The sequence below is a fragment of the Lepidothrix coronata genome, unplaced genomic scaffold (genome assembly GCF_001604755.1).
Source record: "Lepidothrix coronata isolate B3197 unplaced genomic scaffold, Lepidothrix_coronata-1.0 Scaffold247, whole genome shotgun sequence".
Taxonomy (NCBI): domain Eukaryota; kingdom Metazoa; phylum Chordata; class Aves; order Passeriformes; family Pipridae; genus Lepidothrix; species Lepidothrix coronata.
In genome coordinates, this window is record NW_016690427.1 from 296607 (window position 1) to 316463 (window position 19857).

Sequence of the window (19857 nt, forward strand, 5' to 3'; positions counted from 1 at the left end):
CTTACCTAAAAACCACCGGAAAGCATTCGATACCAAAATGCTGAACAAACATCAGATATGACAGACATGCCACAGAATCTGCAGAATTCTTTCGCTCTATGTCTGCAAACTCCTGATTCTCCCAGGGTGGACTTTTGCCTTTATGATGTAAAAACACTAATGGTATCAATTCTCTTATATTCCACAAAATGTTCTGAAAAAGAATGATAGATTGCCTACAGTTGCCTTTAAAATACCTGCATACCAAGTAAGTTTCAAAGCTTTAACTGTATTTACAGTACATTCTCTTGTACAGTATAAATTAAAATAAATGTGATATTTATGATATATACACATATGCACACAAAAAGAACCCTGCAGGAAAAACAATCCCCATTAGAAGACTAACATAACAAAGTGCTATTGTATGTATTACAAAGAAATAGCAAGATAAAGGTCAGCTCACTATTGCGGGGTTGCCAAAACAGAAGATTCAGGATCTCACGTTTTGGAAAACTAGGATTACACAAGAGGCCAAACTATGACTTACTGACCTTAGTTTCAAATCCCACTACCCAATCCCATAAACACCAGAAGTAAATTTCTTAAGAAAACAAAGAAAATGTTAATTCATAATTAGTATTAAACACATGGTTTCAGACTGTGCCCAAGAAAAAAGGCAGGATTAAAAGTCAGTTTTTCAGAGCACCCTTCAACTATCTTAACTATGAGATCATCTTCTGGTAATCCCTGCCTCCTTCCTGCACATCCTGAAAGTCCTGCAATAAATGAAGTACAGGTTTCAGAAACAAGAATCTCTCTCATTGCACAACCTGACTGATCCACACAGCAATTTCCATTCCTATGCTGAGGCATGCTGGGGGAAAAAAGTGGATGTGATCATGAGGGAAAACCCAATTTTTGTTGAAAAACAACCAAAAGTTTTGTCAACTACTTTGTGTGCTTCACTTCACAATCTTAACATCTAAATATAGAATTCTGTGAAAAAAATGCTTAGATTTTTAAATACAAATTGGAGAAAAAACACAGTTGCATCACAAGGCAACTTCCAGACCTCCTCTGTGTGCATGCACATTTGCATACATATTTATGTGTGCTTTCCTCATCCCAGCTAGCTCTAGGCTTTCCTTTTGAAGCTCATCAAGTTTTAGTGTGCCATTCCCTTCCCAAGTAACACCATGACCCAGCCTCATTAAGCTGCCTTTTTCTCAACCCATGAGTTTTTCTTCAAATTCTCTTCCCCATTCTGCCTGGGGGCCATAAGTGAGTGACTGGGTGAGGGCTTACCTGCCAGCTGGGGTGAAGCCACTAATTTGGATATGTGCAAGAAAGGAAATATTCTTTACCATATTCAAAATGTGAACAAAGTGCAGCTCTATGTGCAGTAACTTTATTAATCACATCTAGTCCTACTTCTGAAAATATACACATAATCTGGGTTCCAACATATGCATGGACTGTACCTGACTATCTCCTTATAAAGCTTGGGTTTGCTGCAAATTGGAATAAAATTACCTTTACCCACATTAATCTTACTCTAATAAAATAGAGCTGCTATGTATAACATTCAAAACCAGAGTAACTGCATTGATAGCATGGAAGGGACACGTGCTCACTGAATTTCCAGCTCTAGTCAAGCATCAATTTAGATTCTTTGATAGTCAGCTGGCACTGCATCAGGCACATCAGAGATTTCACTCTGTGCAACACTTGGATTAAAGGTAATGTAGATTTTACCTTGTTGCAATACTGCGGCAAAGATGATCCCTTAGATATACTAATAAATTCATATATCATCAAGAAAAAGAAGCAGTTAGAGCAAGGTTGCAGCTGCTGATTCAGAGAGCAGTGCAAACTTGTTCCTCAAGGAGCAAAACTGTATATGAAGATTTGCAATTTCCACAGATGGTACCTGGAACAGTTCTAGAACTTTACCTACCTGCATTATCTTAAAGGACCAGTAAGTCACCCCACTAACCAATAAAGGAAGCAAAATGAGATCTAGAACAAACTACAGGTAGTTCTGAACTAGACCACTGGTTTTGCAAACACTGTAATTAATTTTGACTGCACTTACTATAATTTCAGTTGCAAAATGCCGAAAAGGATGTTCTTCAATGCCTTCAAGTTGTTCAAGCTGAGCTGTCAGTAATGGGTATTTCAGGCTTTTCATACAGCTGAAATAAAAAGGGGTGAAACTAAATCAGCAATATGGTCAAAAATACAGAGTATTGTAGTGTCATTAATGACCAAGACTAAAGTCTATACTCATAAGATGCTCTATTCCTGGTATTCCAAGGAGAATTAAAAAAAACCCAACATCTCCTGTAGAAGCATTCCTTAGACTTCACCTCCAGACTATGATTATCCTCATTGCTGAAAATCTGAGAAGCAGAGGAATACCAAATCAGCTTCACAGCACAGCAACTAATAGTTCTTTTACCATTTCCCTGTACTAAAAAAAAATTGTTTTTACCTTTCTTCTCTCACTTCATAAATATATAAGGCCTATTTAGGGCTTCTTTTTCAAAATACCATGTTAGTGTAAGTTGAAAGCATTATAAAAGGTGATTTATTTACTGCCTATGTAATAAATGCCTACTGAAGATTTTGTAAAGTAATAGGAATATATCACACTGACATAAAATGCTCACAATTTTAATAATTCTTCTTTCAGCTCCATGTCATGGTATTCTGATGACTTTTCCATATTTTTAACAACTTCATTCACAAAGGGTTTAGCAAAGTCCACCACTGCATTACAACATTGACAAAGACCAAGTTTATCTTCTTGTATTTGTTGTTTTGTGTAAGGTACAGGTAAGGGAGTAAGCTGATTCATGATCATGGCCAACGACAAACCCACTGAGTAGGCCTTCTTGTTCTGAAGTTTCAAAAGCACTGGGGTAAAGGAAAAAAAAGGGGGAAAAAGAACATTTTGAGACAGAAAGTTATTACTTAGTAGAGGAAAACATGAAGAAAAACAGTGTGACTACATAAGAAAGCACTTAGTTTCAAGGAAGGAGCTCACGTGAGCAAATCCAGCAAGACAAAATATCATCAGCAAGTTTAATGTGCTGTAGTTAACATGACCATGTATTTGCAAATAACAAATATTAAAGCCATCACACATTTCAATGTTCTTCCTTTCTGCATAGCACCCTGATGAGGTCTGAAAAAAATCTGCCTTTCTAGAACTGGGCTAAGTAAAATAATACTCCATTTATCTGACCTGGAAAATGCATTTATTACTTGACTGCTTTTGTGCTTGGCAAAACCAGAGACACAGAAAAACAAAGCTCTCAGCTTTTCTGCTTAGAACTGGTCTTCACCCCATGGCAGAACCAACAGAGGCACTCCCAGACTAAGGAAGCAGCACTTGAGGCTCTCCATTTTAACTTGACTCAGTGCATGCTAACTGCAGATTGGCTATCCAAAAAATCACATATGCCTCTTGTTAAATTCTCAAAGATTGCTACAGTCAGAATTCAGCTTTATACACAACACTTGGTTTCATCTCACATATCGAACCAGAAACTACCACTTGCTACCTTCTTAGAGGGTGTCCAAACCCAATCTTTTTAATTTTCATACGTAAGCCAGAATAATGCTTCCCCCTCACCAATAACGTATTTCAGCATACTTCAGTTGACAGGTTTGTACTATAAAGATATGAAACTGTATAAAAGTTAAATAATAAAGAATTTCACAAATCCATTTAATTCTCCATTTCTGTAACAATAGTATGAGTGCTTTACACCACATTCTTGTAACTGATAAGAAATAGTTGAATATTGCTTTTTCAACTGATGGTATTAATACCATCTAAAATCTTTTTCTAGTAGGCCAAAGTTATACCTTGTGTTATTTTATAGAACATAAGATTGTAAAGCTTGTCAGCACAGGCATATTCTGAAACCATTCCAGCTAAAACTAAACTAAGTTGATAAATAAATGAGAAAATAATCTAATTCAGAAATTGTACGATAAGCTGAGTCTTACCTGTCTGCAAAGGCTGAAGCAATAACATGACAGTTTGACACACTTGATCTCCAGAGGTCTGCTCAATTTGCTCAAGTAAACCCAAAAACAGTTCCTTTGGATTGCACAGCTGCAAGAGAGGAACTCAAGTTAGGTAACTCAGCTAAAATCGTGTCCTTTAGGTGAGTTTAACTCATTATGATGTGAGAACCACACCTCCGAAGCTGAGGCTGCCCATCTCCAAACGGAGAGCCCTACCCACTGAACATGCACCACGAACTCTGAATACACTGTACCTTTAAATCAAGGCAAGAGAATAAGCTGCCAAGAGCAGCTTATCCAAGTACAGATGTAGATCCATTATGCAAATATTGTTTGAACAGAATTGTATAAATACGTTTGTATATTTGGCCTTTGGTGTGCTAGCTTTGTGGATTAATGATCCAGCCTTCTTTCTGTGCAGAACTGTAACTAAATCAAATCCCTCCATTCTGTGTGTCTTTTGGCTTTGTGTACTGGGTGAAATATCTCACTTTTCAGGGACAACAATACTGTATCTGTAGTAAGTAAGTGGCAGTTTTGCTGTGGCTGCTCTGACTGCAGCAGTTGGCTATCAAAAATTTCGAGTGCTATCTGCTGCCTTCTTCTGGGTAATGCTTTGTCACTGTTTTACCCAGTTACTAATTTCAGATGTGTAAGACGTTAATTATCTCTGAGAACACTAAGCCTGTGTCTGCTTCAGATGAAACTGGCCCATGAGTTTAATAGTTACAGGAAATAAGAAGAACTCAGAAACATTCATGCCCTGTTTTCTTTGGAAACTGGGGGGGAAACTACGACCTCTCTCTTTCCTACTATTATTGTATTATATTTCAAAACCATACCTGTGCCAACTGATCTAGTATCCTCAGGCAGTGTTCTCGCTTATCATCTTCTTCTTTATACGTGAAAATACATCTAACAAGAGGAGAGATGAGATTCCAACCCATATTCTTGATGATAACCTAAAGACCAGATTTTCAGAGAATAAACCAAAACTGTATGTCTTCTAAACCCATAAAGATTGTATATATAAAGAACAAAAGAGACAACAGATCAATCTCCTGGTTGTCACCAACACCACAGCTGTCAACGTCAGTGAAAATTTAACAACTATTACCATAAAGTTCTGTATTTGAAATACACTCTATTCTCTCCCCATACTTATAAATACAGCTGCATAATTTGTATAAGTTTTCTTCAATTTATTAACATTAACATGTCAATATATACTTCTAAAAGTCTATCACAATACATTTAAAACAGGACTGAGTACAGGAATTTTTCTGAAAGACTGCTTGGACAAATTATGCTTAACCTGAAGGGATTGAGATATTCAGTGGTACTCCAAACTCACAAAATTCAAAACCAGACTGCAAACCTGCTGTAACACTGCTACAATATTCCATTCCTCATATCTCTGTACAATTTGGTATATTCTCCCAGCTCTCCCAGTGCCCACAGACACCAATATCTCTTCAAGTACCATCAGCTTAGTTGGCTCTTACAATTTTGGCCAGTATTATTATATCCATCTGTGGTGGGCTGGTCCCAGAGAGCAACTAAGCACCCACCAGCTGCTGGCTCACTCTCACCCCTCAGTGGGATGGAGGCAAGAATCTTATTGCTGAGCATGATGTTATATGGTATGAAATATGTCATCAGTTTGGGTCAGCTCTCCCAGCTGTGTCCCCTCCCAAATTCCCTGTTTACTGATGGGGCAGAGTCAGAAACAGAGAAGGCCGTGATGCTGTACATGCACTGGTCAGCAATAGCTGAAACACTGGTGTGTTATCAACACTGTTTTGGTCACAAATCTAAAACACAGCCCGATACAGGCTGCCATGAAGAAAGTCAACTCCATGGCAGCCAGATCCAGTACACCATCTGAAATCCCTGTCCTGCAAAAGAGGGACACTGTCAGCTTCTCCTATTTATGCTTTTGCCCTTCCTTTTCTCTTTGCGTCACTTACTGAAAAATGTTTTTGTTAAGATTACCATGATTTGGGTTCTCTACCTAAATTACAGAATTTGACACAGAGCAACTTATTAGCTATTCGTAAGTACAGCCTTGCTTCACAGTGAAAGTAGCTTTCCCTTCTTAATAAGCAGTTTTATACATTTAACTGTGTTAATGCACAACTAATAGACTGTAAACTTAAACTCACCTTATTTTTCTCATTTTGAATTACTTCTAATAGCTGAGCTGCATAGCCATCTTCTAAACATTTCTGACCTGCCACCAGAAACAGATTAAAATCTTCTCCTTTGAAATCAGCTTCTTCCAGAATTTGCTAGAAAGAAAATATTGACATTTAACTCCATGCTTATAAAAGTCAAATAAGAAAATACATGCATTCATTTCAAAATTAAATGTTGTAACTTACATACATTTTTCACATGTTAAAAAAGCTACCAAGAGCTACTACAGAAGACAAAGCAGTATTTCAACAGCACTTTTTAAGTGTAGACTACGGCATACTGTTTGGAAGATATATTTTCTACAATAACCTGCTTTTGTTCCTGGGTGCAAGAACACTTCTTTCTCCAAGAAGCAGACGTTATCAAGCATCTTAGGATAAGCACCACAGAGAAGTCAATGAAATATGGAGGCTGAACTTAGCTGCCCAATGAGGGTAGCTCTTCTAACAACTGTCTTTGCTTTGAGATCGTTTTGGTTTTACTTATAATATATGAAGAGAAATGCACACTGCTTACATTTGTTACTTTTAAGGAAAGAAAACTACTTACGCATCTTTGTATTATGGCTTGAAGTTCGTCAACTGCCATTGTAGTTTGACTGTGTTCATCTGGCATCAAAAACTATTATAAATTAAAGAGTGCAGTATTATATCACATGAATTTAAAACAGATGCTGAAAAATAATTACATTATAAAAAAAAAGTCAAAGAGGAACAAGAACAATCTAGACAGATATTAAGACTACACAATTAAAAAACATGGAAAAATGCATTTTTAGGAAGTGTACGCTATATTATTCTACTCCACATATTTTCAGGAGATAGTATTACAGTCAGGAAACAACCTGCATTCTATGTACAGGGAAGTAATTTTTCAAGTATCATCTAGGTCATTTAAGAAGTTTGGAGGCTTTAGCTACTACTTTAGGCACACACATTGAAAACCACAGCTAATACAGAGAGAGTCTGCACGCCAAGTGTGGATGCTCATGACACACTACACTTCCTGTGACCAAGTTCTGAACAGAGAAGCTCCTGCTCAGCCCTGACTGGAACACTTTAACCCGGCGTCTGGGATGTGCACAGCTGATCCAACCACCATGCCAGTTTATACCAACAGTCCAATCACGATTACAAATGCAGTATCATTTATTTCTTTCTAGTGTTTATGTGGGGGTAGTTCAGTGGCCTTTTACCTCTAGGTACTATAATTCAAAACTAAAAGCAATTAAGTTAAACGTTTGAGTAGTATTAAGTACATATAAAGTTTTACATAGCTAGGACCACAAATTACAAATAAATTCAAGCTTGGTTATCCCATGTGGTATATCATAGCAGCAGTCACAATCTTTATAGTTTCAAGTGATGCCATGGGCCTAAACCTGGTTATATGATGACTATGAGTGTCAATTAGCCCTACACCTGGTTAATTAGCTATCTATTTATCAAAACACAGACATCTCCATATAAAGTCCTCAACCTTTCCTCTCATGTTTGGCCTAAGCTACATCAGACACCACCTGGATAATAATCTAGCTGGGTGATTACACCAAGGGGGCAATTCATGAAAGCTCAAAAAGCATCAGTGTGACCTTAATTATTCCAAGAATAAACAACTCTCTTTCTATTCTCGACGGCCTGATTTAACATTTTATGTCGTTGAAACCTATCCATTGTATCTAGCCTGTCATTTTAACTTGGTCATTACCACATACTTTACTACTACATGCTGTACTATTCGAGCTCTTCATTTCACAGAATGGTACTAATCCTTCCAGAACAATTTAAATGTTCTTTCTAACGCGAATAGTGTTGCATTTTCACCCCTGAGTAACTTCACAAGGTACTTACAGCCTTGGAACGTGCTCCGAGCACCCACCGTGCTGCTGCAGGGATTTACCGGCCCAGCGCGCAGATGGTCTCCGGCCTTAATACTTAATCCGGTTTCTAACTAAATCTTTTCGGAGGTTTCAGCGGCAAGTGGGCAGAATCTGGATCATGTGAAACATTCTATTAATACTCACCAAACTGCCTCCTGATAAACATACACCGCAGCCCCTTCCCCCGGCGGTACAACACAGGGGCTGCCGGCGTCAGCTCGTAACACGCGGCTGAACTAAAAACCATGGAGCAGCCCTCACCGCAGCCCGAACCGGCCGGATTCCCGAGCTCCGCGCCGTCGCCTCTCCCAGCCCGGCTCCGCCCCGGGTGAGAGGTCGGCGGGCGGGGCGGCGGCGATGGCGATGATGGCGGCCGGGACGGGCAGGCCCCGCCGGCGGCGCGCAGGTGGGCTCCGCGCGCGCGCCCCCCCGCCTGGCGCCTTGGGCTCTCCCCGTGCCCTCAGGCGGGCGCAACGGCGGACTCGCCCAACTCGCTGTGCCGAGGGGAGCGGCAGGACGGCTCGGCGGGCCTCGGCCGGGCCAGGCCGGGTGCGTGGCGCGATGGGCGGCAGGACGGGCGAGGCGGGTCTGGGACCTGCCGTCCCCTCGGGCTGTGCGGGGACAGCCCGGCCCGGCCCGCGACAGCGGTCGTGCAGCGGGTTGGAGCGCTGCGTCCTCGTGTTCAAAGCATAACACGCCGGTATCTCCCCTCCCTGCTGCCCTTGTCTCAGGGGAGCGGCTGCCGAAGTCCCCGTGTCACCGCCCGGTCAGGGGCAGGCCGGGGGGCAGCGAGGGCGGCGGTGGCAGTGGCGGCTCTGTGTGAGCTGCCGGCGCCGCACCCGGCTCGGAGCAAATCCCAGCGGTGGGACAGCCGAGAGGACAGCGGGGTGCAGGGGTAACGCTGGGCCGGAGAGCCGGGGTGCGATTTGCACAAAATAACCGTCAGAATTATTCTCCCCTTTTTGAGTATGCAGAACATGGTGTATGGATGGGAAATATGGGAAGAGTTGGGTCTGTCTGTCCTCGCACTTGTGTCTAACTAGTTGCTGAATGCTTACCAGCTTACTGAAGTCACAGCCATCAAAAGCAAGTTTCTAAGCAATTGTCTTGATTATGCTTACAGTTTAGAGGTTTTAATATTTTTCAGATTCCTGTATTTTCCAGTGTTAAAGGAAGAAAGTACACTAATTTCTATATTTCTACATTTTTATATTTGATTTCTAGGAAATAAGCATTCAACTGCTCCAAAGAATGAAGATGCTGCTCAGAGGTATAGTTTCTGACTAACAAAAAGCGACATTTGTGTCATTTTACCTCACTTTGAAATGGCATTCTCTGCCTTGCATGTCTTTTGTCTTTCTCAGAGTACCATGACTACCTGCAGGAGATCAGCACCGTCATCATGCAGGCTTGTTTGGAGTGATGCTGTGTAACTTCTAACAGCATGCACATATGTGCATTGTATAATATACTAAAAGTCTATGAATCCAACCTGCACAATTGTATTTCCTTAGTAATACTTGCTTTTTGCCATCTTAACTTCTTTGCATACTTTGCATTTATACTTATTCACATTAAAAAGCATTCAGGAAATCTACTGTAGTAGCATTTGTTTGATTTATTCCTTCTTTTACTTTGTAACCTCGTGCACAATCATGTTCCAGTCCTTTTTTCTTCCCACTCTTCTTGTCTTATCCAGCTCCTATTCGCTTGACAACACTCTATAAATTGTGAATCCTAGGCTCTTTCTCCAGCCAGTTCTTGGTTTCCCTCTTGCAAGAAGAGTTGGGCCACCTTGAGGGGGGTGTATTGCAGTGCAATTAGAGTCAATACTTTTCCTGACCAGAGTGGAAATAAAACAAACCAAGGTTGGAAACTCCTTTGTGGTTATAACAGAATTACTAATCCAATTACTCGTTACTTTGTTTGGCCCACATAGTGTGATGCAGAAAAGTATAAGCTACTGTATTTCAGAAAAAAAATATGACTGGAAATTTGTTTATGAAAATCTGCCCTCTGTGTCATTCAGTGTCTGTTGTGTTATAGGAAAGCAGCTCTGGAAGCTGCTATGAGAAAGAAGATTGAATTTGAGAAAAAAGCGTTGTCTATTGTTGAACAGCTCCTGGAGGAGAACATTACTGAAGAGTTCCTTCTAAATTCTGTAGGTGTTGCAAGTTTTTGTACTGTTTTGTATCTTAGTGTGCTGCTTTTTTTTCCAAAGTTCTTGGAACAATTTACTGCAGTTTAAAATAGACAAACCATTGATTGCCTGTCTCATGAGCTCTGATGATGATTGCCGTGTTTTCAAGGGTTCTGCAGTGAAAACATGCCCTAGTTTTGCAGGACTGTATACATTTATGAATCCTCACTCTATTATCACAGCCTTTTTATATACCTCTGTGGTTCTGGACTGGTGGGTGAAGTATAAATATTTAGGTCTACATCACATCATCTGTGAATTTAGGCAAAGTTTCTATAAATACACCATGGTTTATCTGGCAGCACAGTTTTGCTGGAATAGTATGATGATTATTCCTGTTAAGGTTATAAATAAACTGGTAAATATAAATAGAGGAAAATTATGGAAATGAGTGCTACTAGAGGCAAAATTATGAAGCTCTTGTATTTGTAAAAAGAAGTGCCCATGTCTGTCTTCTTTCTGTTTACCCTTTTAGCATTTTTACTGTGTAGGTTTTAAATGTTGTTTATTAAACTTACTAGGTAACTTATAAAATTTAAAATACTTACTTGCTTATGAGATGTTTTGAGTACAAAAAATGACATATTTTCCAGTATCTGTTGTTGAACTATTTTCTTGTCATTTTAGGGAAAGTGTATTACTCCATCTCACTATAAAGACATTGTTGATGAACGATCTATCATCAAACTATGTGGTTATCCTCTGTGTCAAAATAAACTGGAAAATGTAAGTTGCTTTTCATTAATGTTGTTATCACAATTTTGATTCTCTTGCATTTTCTTTTTAAACCATTAAACAAAGATTAAAATACTGCCAAGTAACGGGCCAGGCATCATATCACTCCGTTTCAGTATAATCCTTCTGAAGTGAGAGGTAAAATTTGATTAGAAGACAACAGTTACTGTATGGTAAATCAGTTAGCATCTACTTTGACAGTGATAAAGATCAATGAATTATGGCTTCATGGCCTTCCTTTGTGCATGAGAAAATTTTCTAATCTTGTTCTTTTGTCAGTATAGCCACAAGTGTCTGTGAGAAGGATTGAAATGAAAAAATAATACAATGCAGGGATATTATTATGTGAATACATATACATCTGCTGTAAAAATGTATGTCAACTCTGTCAAAATCATAGTCAGACTTCTTTTAGCAGAACTCAGTTCAGTTAGATACCTGTGATGTAATACCAGTGGTACACTTGATTATCTGGAAAAAAACCCTACTTGAGTACAAAAAAATTTGCTGTTTTGGACTTCATATATTCACACGGAAGTTCACTTTGAAATTGTATTACATTTTACAGAAGTTCCTCTCTGGGTTTGTCTGGGTAGTGGTGGGGGTCTCTGACAGTACAGTCTCAGGTGCATATAAATAGATAGGAATTAAGGAAGGACCTGTCTGTCATTGCTCAGCACTTACACGTGAGAAAAGTGTCTGCCATGGCAGCTCCCTTGTTTTATGTTCAGCACTGACTTTCTTGTAGATCTGAAGTTGTCCTCTACTGATGATGAGACATATATGATTAAAGATAAATTGCTGTTCTTACAGGTGAGAAGGTACAACATCAGAATTGAGAGAAAAGGTGGTTGTAGTATGCAATTCAGTTAGAACATATTGCACTTAAGAATGAAGCTTTCTGTATAGTCACCATGGAAGTAACAGTCTTACTGGTGAAAACATTCTGTTTTAGGTGCCAAAGCAGAAGTACAAGATTTCAACAAAAACTAACAGAGTTTATGATATCACTGAAAGAAAGGTATGATAACAAGTCTTGTTTCTAGAATGTGTTTAGTAGTTGCAATGTCAGAACTGCATTTTGTAACAGCATTAATATAATGACTTTGATTTAGAACCAGTATTTTTGGTTCTTACAAAAATAATTTTCACAAACAGTTAGGAGGTTTTTGTGTGTTTCAGTTTCTAGATGCTGTCTTTGGTAAAACAAACCCACATATTTTCTATATTGAAACATAACATGGAAAATTTTACCTGGATAGCAGTTTGAATGTGGTACAGCGGATCGGTGAAAGACATTTGTGACACGTGGTTGTATAAAAGTCATCTTTGCCAGTTTGCAGGATACGCAGTCACCTACAGATGCTTAGACATTAAATTGTAAGATAAATATTTCCAGTTACAGAACAAATTTCTTCAGTGTCACTAGTATTCATTCCTTTCCTCTGTTTACAACTTCAGGATACATGAAATTCTAGGAATTGCTTTTTTAGGCAACCAGGCAAGACTCCGAGAAGATGCTGTGTCTTCTTCCCTTGTGACGCAAGTGCGCAAGTCAATTTTTCAAAGATGCTGCAAAATTTTAGGTGTTGTTCCAAGTATTGCAAAAAACCAAGTTCTGTTGCTGACCAAAATTTTCATTATTAAACATCTGAATTTTATTGCATGTCTTTTAAACTGTATGACCGTCTTGGGTTATGGCTTGTTCTTTGAACAGTTTGTTGGGGGTTTTTTAATTATTTTTATGTAGGAGTCAACACTGATTTGCTTCTCAGTATGTAATGAAAGTACAAAAAGCAGAAAAATGGGAAAAAAGAAGCTAAAAGTGGCTTTTGGGGAATGGGGTAGACCTATTTGATATGTTTGGTTTTTCAGGTGAATTAAAAACCTGCTCATAGTCTTGAAAAGAAACATGAATTGGTACTTAATACAGGCATAAAAAACAATTACTTTTGTACCTTTCTATGAGTATTGAAGTTGGCTTTAGTCATATCTTTTTCCTTTCTTTCATTTCCAGTGCTTTTGCAGCAACTTTTGCTATAGAGCATCTAAATATTTTGAAGCTCAAATTTCTAAAAGTCCAGTATGGATGAGAGAAGAAGAAAAGTAAGTATAATCTTATACATTCATTGCTCTTTTTGAGAATATCACTTCTCTTTGCAAGCTGCAATGCTAATTAATTAGCTGAAGTGTATCAATATTATTTGACTGAAGCAGAGGTAACTGATGTTAAGGTGTAAGCTTAGCACAGTGTTCCTTTTAGGTGTTGTTGCCATATGGATTACAACAATTGACAAGGCTCAGTACTGCTCACATCTGCTTAGTAGACATGACCATGTTTTGATCACCCTTAGCACAGCACTTGGCATTGGTCTTCAGCTGAGACTGTGAATGCTTGCATCTGAGAGCAGACTACACCATGAAGAATTTCTTTGTCCTATCTAAATTTCAGATTGCCCATTTCACGTTGTTCCTGCAATACCCATTTTGGAACAGTGTAATGCAGTCTGTTCCTAGCTTAGGAAACACAGGCTTGCAGTAATGAGTGGAGCCAATGGGTGTCACTGTTGAACAGTAAGGACTTGCATAGAGAATATTCTCCTGAATTCATTCAACTTTCGTTCTCCAAGACAGTACTTTTCATAGTCTCCTGGTTTTCAGCAAAAGGAACTAGCTGAATTTATAGGTGTGAGCTCATTTTCACAGTCATAGGAAATAGGATACTCAGCAGTGTTTTAAAATCTCCATCATTGGAGGTTTTCAAGATTTAAACTTCATGAATTTGTGGCTGATCAAACCTGCTGCTGGTGACAGTTGCATTACAAGCAGGTCAGACTAGAGCCTTACAGAGGTCCTTTCTGACTAACATTGATGTGACTTGCTGATTGTGTTAAATGTTGTTCACTGTAACAGCCTGGTGCTGCAGGCACACGAGTCCCTCTCTGTGAACATGTGTGCAGAAACCTGCTCTCATAGCCTTGCTTTGAACAGTGGGTGTTGGACCACAGGATCCTCAGGCATCCCTTCCAAGCTCAACTATTTTTGTATTTATGTGTATTTCGAGAGAATTGATTTAACAGGAAAGTCTTCATTCTGTGTCTTGTTTTTGCAGACCACCAGACATAGAGCTGCTGAAGGAGGGACAGAGGTACACTGATCAATTTTATTTTTTTTTATATGCACCTATACTTAGAAATTTTAGTATCGTAAAATTAGAAATTAGAAAATTAGAAATTATCGTATCCCGTGAAACGGGAATCTTTGATTTCCTGTATTATAGAAAAGACCTTATTAGAACCTACACAATGTTTTTTTTCCTTTGTGATTCTAACCCAGCATATTTGATCTGTATGATTTAGTGTACAGCTGCTCTTAGATTGTGTGTCTCAATTGAGCCCGTTGAAATCTGAAACAAAGACACTGTTTGTATTTTGCATATTTTATGCCATCTATTCTTTATAAAGAAAATTGTGCCAATTACATGTGATGAAAGCTTCTCTACTTCCTAATCTAAAATGTCTGTGTCAACCAAAATGAAATCACACCACTCTGTCATCTCTCTGTACCTCCCTGTGTATTGTGACTTTTTGTTTGTTTTCTTTTGCAACCCGTGGCCATTAGGTGGCAAACTTGCATATGGTCAAACAGCTCTGCTGTCCCTCTGATTTTAGGGTACTATATTCCTATTTATTTTAACATGCCTGTCTTTGTTTTAAAATTGCAGTATTCATCATGCTAAGTCTGATATTATTTTACTGTCCTTAATAATATTTTATTTACTTTTCTAACTGACAATAATCAGCTGAGAACTCCCTTCTTTAAATAGTCTTTATACTTGTCATCTTGATTGTAGAACAGTACAAATCTAAGTTCAAGAAGACTTTTAGAAGAGCAGCTATGATTCTTAAAGCAAAAATCATTCTTCTTCTCTAAGGGGAAAAATGCTTTGTTTATCATTCTTACGTGAGAATGAAAAGCTACTACAGGTAACACCCATTTCTTATTTTGTTGATGGCTTGTGTTGTCTGTGACAGTGGACGGTCTGGAGAAGAGGTGAAACTACGTGATGAAGTAATTAAAGCATCTGACATTGAAAATCCTAGGATGCCTTCAGAGCCATGTGAAGCTGGTTCTCATGACACAGCCAGTGAGAGCAGCAGTGATAATGAGCAAGAATTTATTTCGTCTGTCCTACCAGGAAGTCAGTCAAATTCAGCCAATTTTACACAGCAATTGCCCAGAAAAAGCATCCTCAAAAAAAAGCATGCTCAGAAAGTCTATCCCAGCCCTAAAACTGAAGATTCAGATGTGGTAGAAGCCACTGAACAACTCTCTCATTGTAAATTAGATGCTCAGGAAGAAGTGCATGCTTGCTCTGTTCATAATGAAATAACTGCACCACCTTCAAAAAATACTACTCTAGGGAAATCGAGTGCTTCACAAATCTGTGAAAATACCTGTGGATCACAAATAGTTTTTCTAGGTGTGAGCAAAAGAGGGGCAGAACATCTTAGAAGAACACTAGCTAACTCAACAGAATATAGAAAACATGAACTGAGGAATCCAGTTAATTCCAAAGGCAGTTTACTGGAAGTGCTTAGGCACACACTTACAGAATGGAGAACTGAGGAAACTTTAAAATTTCTCTATGGCCCAAACTATACTTCTTTGTGCTCATCAGAGTGCATAGCACCTGCCAGCCAAGAGACTGAAGAACTTGATGAGGATGACTTAGATACAGCCGATGATCTTAACGCTGTTGCTGTAAGAGAGTCTGAAAACAGCTTGAATTATTCTTTACCTTTCACAGGCCCAGGTGGAATAGTTAAGCCTGTGCCTAGTTACGAAAAGTTAAAAGAAGAAACGGAGTTCCTAGAACTCCGAGTGAAAGAGTTCTATAAAGGGAGGTGCATCTTGGCTGAAGAGGCAGCGACACATGCACAGAAAGAGGAACATCCAAGCACAGACAAAGTAAGTGTCCAGTGGAATAGTTTGGAGGCTGTATAAAGCCTGAATAGGCCTTCAAAGAATTATTACTTTGTTTCTGCCATCCTAAGTGGGTGTCTCACACAGGGAAGAAGAAAAGTATGCTGGCTGCACACTTTATGTTGGGTCAGATTATGCAAGTTTCTGTCCATTAAAAAATTACAGTTTGGGGTTTTTTTCTATTCAGAGATAAGAGTAATCTTATGTTTAAACATTTATTGATAATCTGTGGCTGTTTTGATGCATTGACTTTAATTAAATACTAGGTTATAGCTGCTAAGGTGTTTTGTCTAACACAGGATGATCAACACGAAGATCTCACCTTCCCACTTGTTGATTCCAATGCACAAATGCAGATTAGAAAGCGAATCGTCCTTGAAAAACTGAGAAAAGTGTAAGTATCCTTTACTTTGTTAAATGTCACTCTGAAGTTGGTGCTCCTTCATCATCATTTTAAGTAACAAACACGCTGTCCAAGGATGGGCCTGGCTTTCTCTAGGTGGCCTTAGTCATAACTTAAACCCAGTATTGTCCAAAAGCACTTATTTATTTCTGTGACAGTCACCTGTGGTACACTTGCAGATGTCAGTTTGCATGGTCTGCATGTACCAACTGCTCAATTTTAAACTGGAAAACCTGAAGTTGATTGGGAGGAGTGCAAATATTTGTCTTGTACATTAAGCATACCGTTACTGGTAAAAGAAATCTACATAGAAGGAAACAATGTTTTCAAACCTCATAATCCTTTAAGCAGAGGTGTTACTAATAGAGTTTCTAGTCCGTGTTTGGATGGCTGATATCAGTATGCTGCTAGCTACAAGCATTAAAGGCCCTCAGAGTTGAATCTTAAAACTTCCCAAACATCAAACCTTCTTCATATACATAAAAGGGCTTTGGAGTTCCAGAAAATAAATTAAGGCATTTCTGTTGTAGCTGTTAGAATTACTAAATTGTCAAAGTTGAGAACACCTTGAAAATATTCTCATTGTCAAGGCAATGCAGATAAATGAGTCTTTGAAGCTCATGATTCTGGTATTTTTGTTAGGGGTATTTACTTTTCCTGTAGTTTGTGTTAGCCAACCAAACTAGGTTTTGCCAAAGGTTTGGTTTTTTTTAAACTAAAAACCCCCACAACCAAAACTTCCCCCCCCAAAATAAAAGAAAAAAATCCTTTCTGTTTTTCTCTACCTGCAACATGTGTGGATAGGCAACAATCATGGAATCAAACCATCCTGCAAGAGTCTGGCCTGTGTTGATTGTTTCACATTTCCTGAGGTGATGCAGTGATCCTGTCACAGTTTTCATTGTGATAAAGCAGGGAGTATCCCCAGCATCATGAGAGTCCTGTGCTCAGTTTTTGTAAAACGTGCAGTGATGTACAGAACAGAAATCTTGATTCTTCCAGTGATATTGATGCACTGTGTGCATATGAATGGAAATTCAAATGCAAGAGGATATTAACTATTAAATGAGTGAACTGAGGCAAAAGTTTAATCCTAAATGTGAAAAACAATGCACATTATTTCCATCATTTGGGAATACTGACAACTAGTTAAACGTTATGTGCGGTGTGTGTGCTCTATCAGTTTTTATGTACAGTCAGGTAAGGAGGAAACCTGTATTTTTCTGTCTTTTGAAATTTTCTGATTACTATCATCTTGGTTTCAACTATCAAGCTCACAGTGGAGTGATATTTCTCTTGCATCTGTGCAAGTCTGAGGTGAGCAGGTATATTCTGTGTGCAAGTCTCAGACATGTAGTTTCCTTCTGTATTGTTATTTTTGAACCAAGTAAATATAAACCTTTGAAAAATTTATAAGGCCTGTAGTTCCAATCCTCATAATTTTAAGAATATCTTGTCAGAACTGAAATGTGAAATGAGTAAGAAAATGTAGGTAGAATTGTATTTAATTTCTTCTTCACATTCACTCTGAACTAGAGCTTATTTTTTAAAACAAGCTGTTGTGAAGTGAAGGTGGTGGCCCAAACACCGCTCAGAAGCTGCAATGAAAACTACAGGCCTGATCTGTTGCACAAAAGTCACTCCTTTTCTTTTTACTAACTTTGATAAGCTTTGGCAGAAGTCCTACTTGAGAAGAAATAAGAAAGAGAAGAAAATGCATATTGACTGGTGTCTTTTGCCTCCTAGATTACCTGCAGTTTTGGGCCCTCTTCAGATCGCTCCAGGTGATGTTTACGCAGAGCTGAAAAATCTTGTCAAAACTTTCCGGTGAGTATTGATCCTTATTTAGAGATTTTTCTTAATTGATTAATTAAACGTGCCGATGAACGATTTGCAGATTTGCTCTTTTCTAGCTGTGTGTTCATGTAGGTAATGTCCCATTCCCTGTGGACTAACAAGTCAACCCTTTCCCTACTCCTGACAGTGACTAGGTCACCAGGAGTATTTGTAGATTTTTAAAAACTAGGCCAGTGGTCTCTGGAGGATGATGGTGAGTCTTTTAAAGGTTCTGCTACCTTGTCACCTCCTATTAAGCATGAGTTTCTGAGATCTGTCGCTTTCTTTTGCTCTGGCTCCCTGCAGCTGGGCTAAATGGTTTTAACGTGATTAATAATTGTTACCAGTAACTTCTAGAGTCAGGAAGAAGGTCCAGTTTGACCTGTCTTGTTCCTGATTTTAAAGGGAAGTAGATTTAGTGGGCACTTTTGCCATCACAGAGGAAGCTTCTGCTTCAGTCAGTAGGACTAAAGACAGTATTTGGAAACAGTGAGATAAAGGAGGGAAAACAGAATGGTGGTAGCTTCTCTGAAGGTTTTTAGGTTTCCTTTGGAACATGACTCTCATAACTTGGACCTAGATCATGTTCTGCATCCTCAAGTGTCGTCAGGAAAAGAACAACAGCAATTGCTAACTGTGTGTACATTGTCACTCTTGAAACATCGTTCCCACATCCTCAACCTGCATGAGGTTTACATGTGAATTTTCCAGAACTCATTTATGCGGCATTTGCCACAAGGAATCTGGGCTGGAAGGATGCCACTAAAACACAGATGTCTATATGCAGGATTTCTTACTGTGGAAAATTCTGTCTTCCCTTCCGATGACTCTGATCATGATCTCTTTTATTTAAAAGAATTATTAGTGTTTGAACTTGATTCCATGATTGGAGTCTTTTAAGTCCTGATTGACCTTTTGTTTTAACAGCAACATTGAAACCAGGGAAGATATTTTTGGTTATATCGAAGCAACATATACATACTGTATAGATACCTGTTATTTGAATACGATCTTCTGTCTTAAAACAGTTTCATTGCTCTGCAGTTTTAATTCTTAATAGTTGCTTTAGCTTATGGATTGATAAAACTGGAAAAACTACGTTTGGTCTCTTTCAGTCTACTTTTGTGTAATTGATTATGTACGAAGGCCTGGAGGTTCTCAAAAGCAGAACTTCTATTTTAACTAATGTTTGCTATTCAAAGACAATGTGGCCTGAATATAAAGTTTTAGAAGTGGTTTATAAAAATAAGACTTGTAGCCAAAATAGACTTCTAAAACGTATATATATGAAACATATATATATATGTATATGTGTATATATATATTTAAAGAGTGGAACTAAATTAATTTATTTGGGCTTTGATCCCAATACTTAGCTCATGTAACAATAATTTATCATATTTTAAAAGTCTCCCCTGATCTATTTCTGATCCCTTAGATAATGCTTTGTGAGTTTATTTTTATCTCTTTTTTTGTTAGGAAGTAAATCGAAGGTAATAGAAGCAAAGTCTTGGGGCTCTCTTCCTGTGAAGATTCCATATCAGTTGCTTAGAATTTCAGAATTTTGAGATGAGGGGTGGTTGAAGGCAAGTTATA

At 38.5% G+C, this 19857-nt stretch overlaps 2 protein-coding genes across 16 annotated transcripts in view; one reads left to right on the top strand and one right to left on the bottom strand.

Moving 5' to 3' along the window:
* Window positions 1–8478, bottom strand: part of GLMN (glomulin, FKBP associated protein) — a 36072-nt gene extending 27594 nt beyond the window's left edge. For 4 of the 11 annotated variants that reach the window (XR_001878054.1, XR_001878056.1, XR_001878055.1 and 1 more), the window contains exons 1-8: window positions 8073–8460; window positions 6772–6895; window positions 6189–6314; window positions 4866–4985; window positions 4003–4111; window positions 2655–2901; window positions 2078–2177; window positions 6–193 (exon numbers count right to left, since the gene is read on the bottom strand). Coding sequence is in view for 8 of the 11 variants with exons in the window: in XM_017835010.1 (XP_017690499.1) it covers window positions 6–193; window positions 2078–2177; window positions 2655–2901; window positions 4003–4111; window positions 4866–4985; window positions 6189–6314; window positions 6772–6837 (956 nt within the window). In the remaining 3 variants the exon portion in view is untranslated. Of the gene's footprint in view, window positions 1–5; window positions 194–2077; window positions 2178–2654; window positions 2902–4002; window positions 4112–4865; window positions 4986–6188; window positions 6315–6771; window positions 6896–8072 lie in introns of all 11 variants that reach the window. The other 7 variants (XM_017835005.1, XM_017835012.1, XM_017835011.1 and 4 more) reach the window with 7 other exon arrangements.
* RPAP2 (RNA polymerase II associated protein 2) overlaps window positions 8450–19857 on the top strand; it is a 34279-nt gene continuing 22871 nt past the window's right edge. The window contains exons 1-11 of one of the 5 annotated variants that reach the window (XM_017835000.1): window positions 8450–8507; window positions 9326–9371; window positions 9466–9530; window positions 10148–10262; window positions 10929–11027; window positions 11992–12057; window positions 13054–13142; window positions 14149–14184; window positions 15071–16007; window positions 16322–16416; window positions 18172–18252. In XM_017835000.1, coding sequence (XP_017690489.1) covers window positions 9472–9530; window positions 10148–10262; window positions 10929–11027; window positions 11992–12057; window positions 13054–13142; window positions 14149–14184; window positions 15071–16007; window positions 16322–16416; window positions 18172–18252 — 1577 coding nt within the window. In that variant the 5' untranslated portion in view covers window positions 8450–8507; window positions 9326–9371; window positions 9466–9471. Of the gene's footprint in view, window positions 8508–8671; window positions 8802–9325; window positions 9372–9465; window positions 9531–10147; window positions 10263–10928; window positions 11028–11991; window positions 12058–13053; window positions 13143–14148; window positions 14185–15070; window positions 16008–16321; window positions 16417–18171; window positions 18253–19857 lie in introns of those variants that run through there. The other 4 variants (XM_017835002.1, XM_017835001.1, XM_017834999.1 and 1 more) reach the window with 4 other exon arrangements.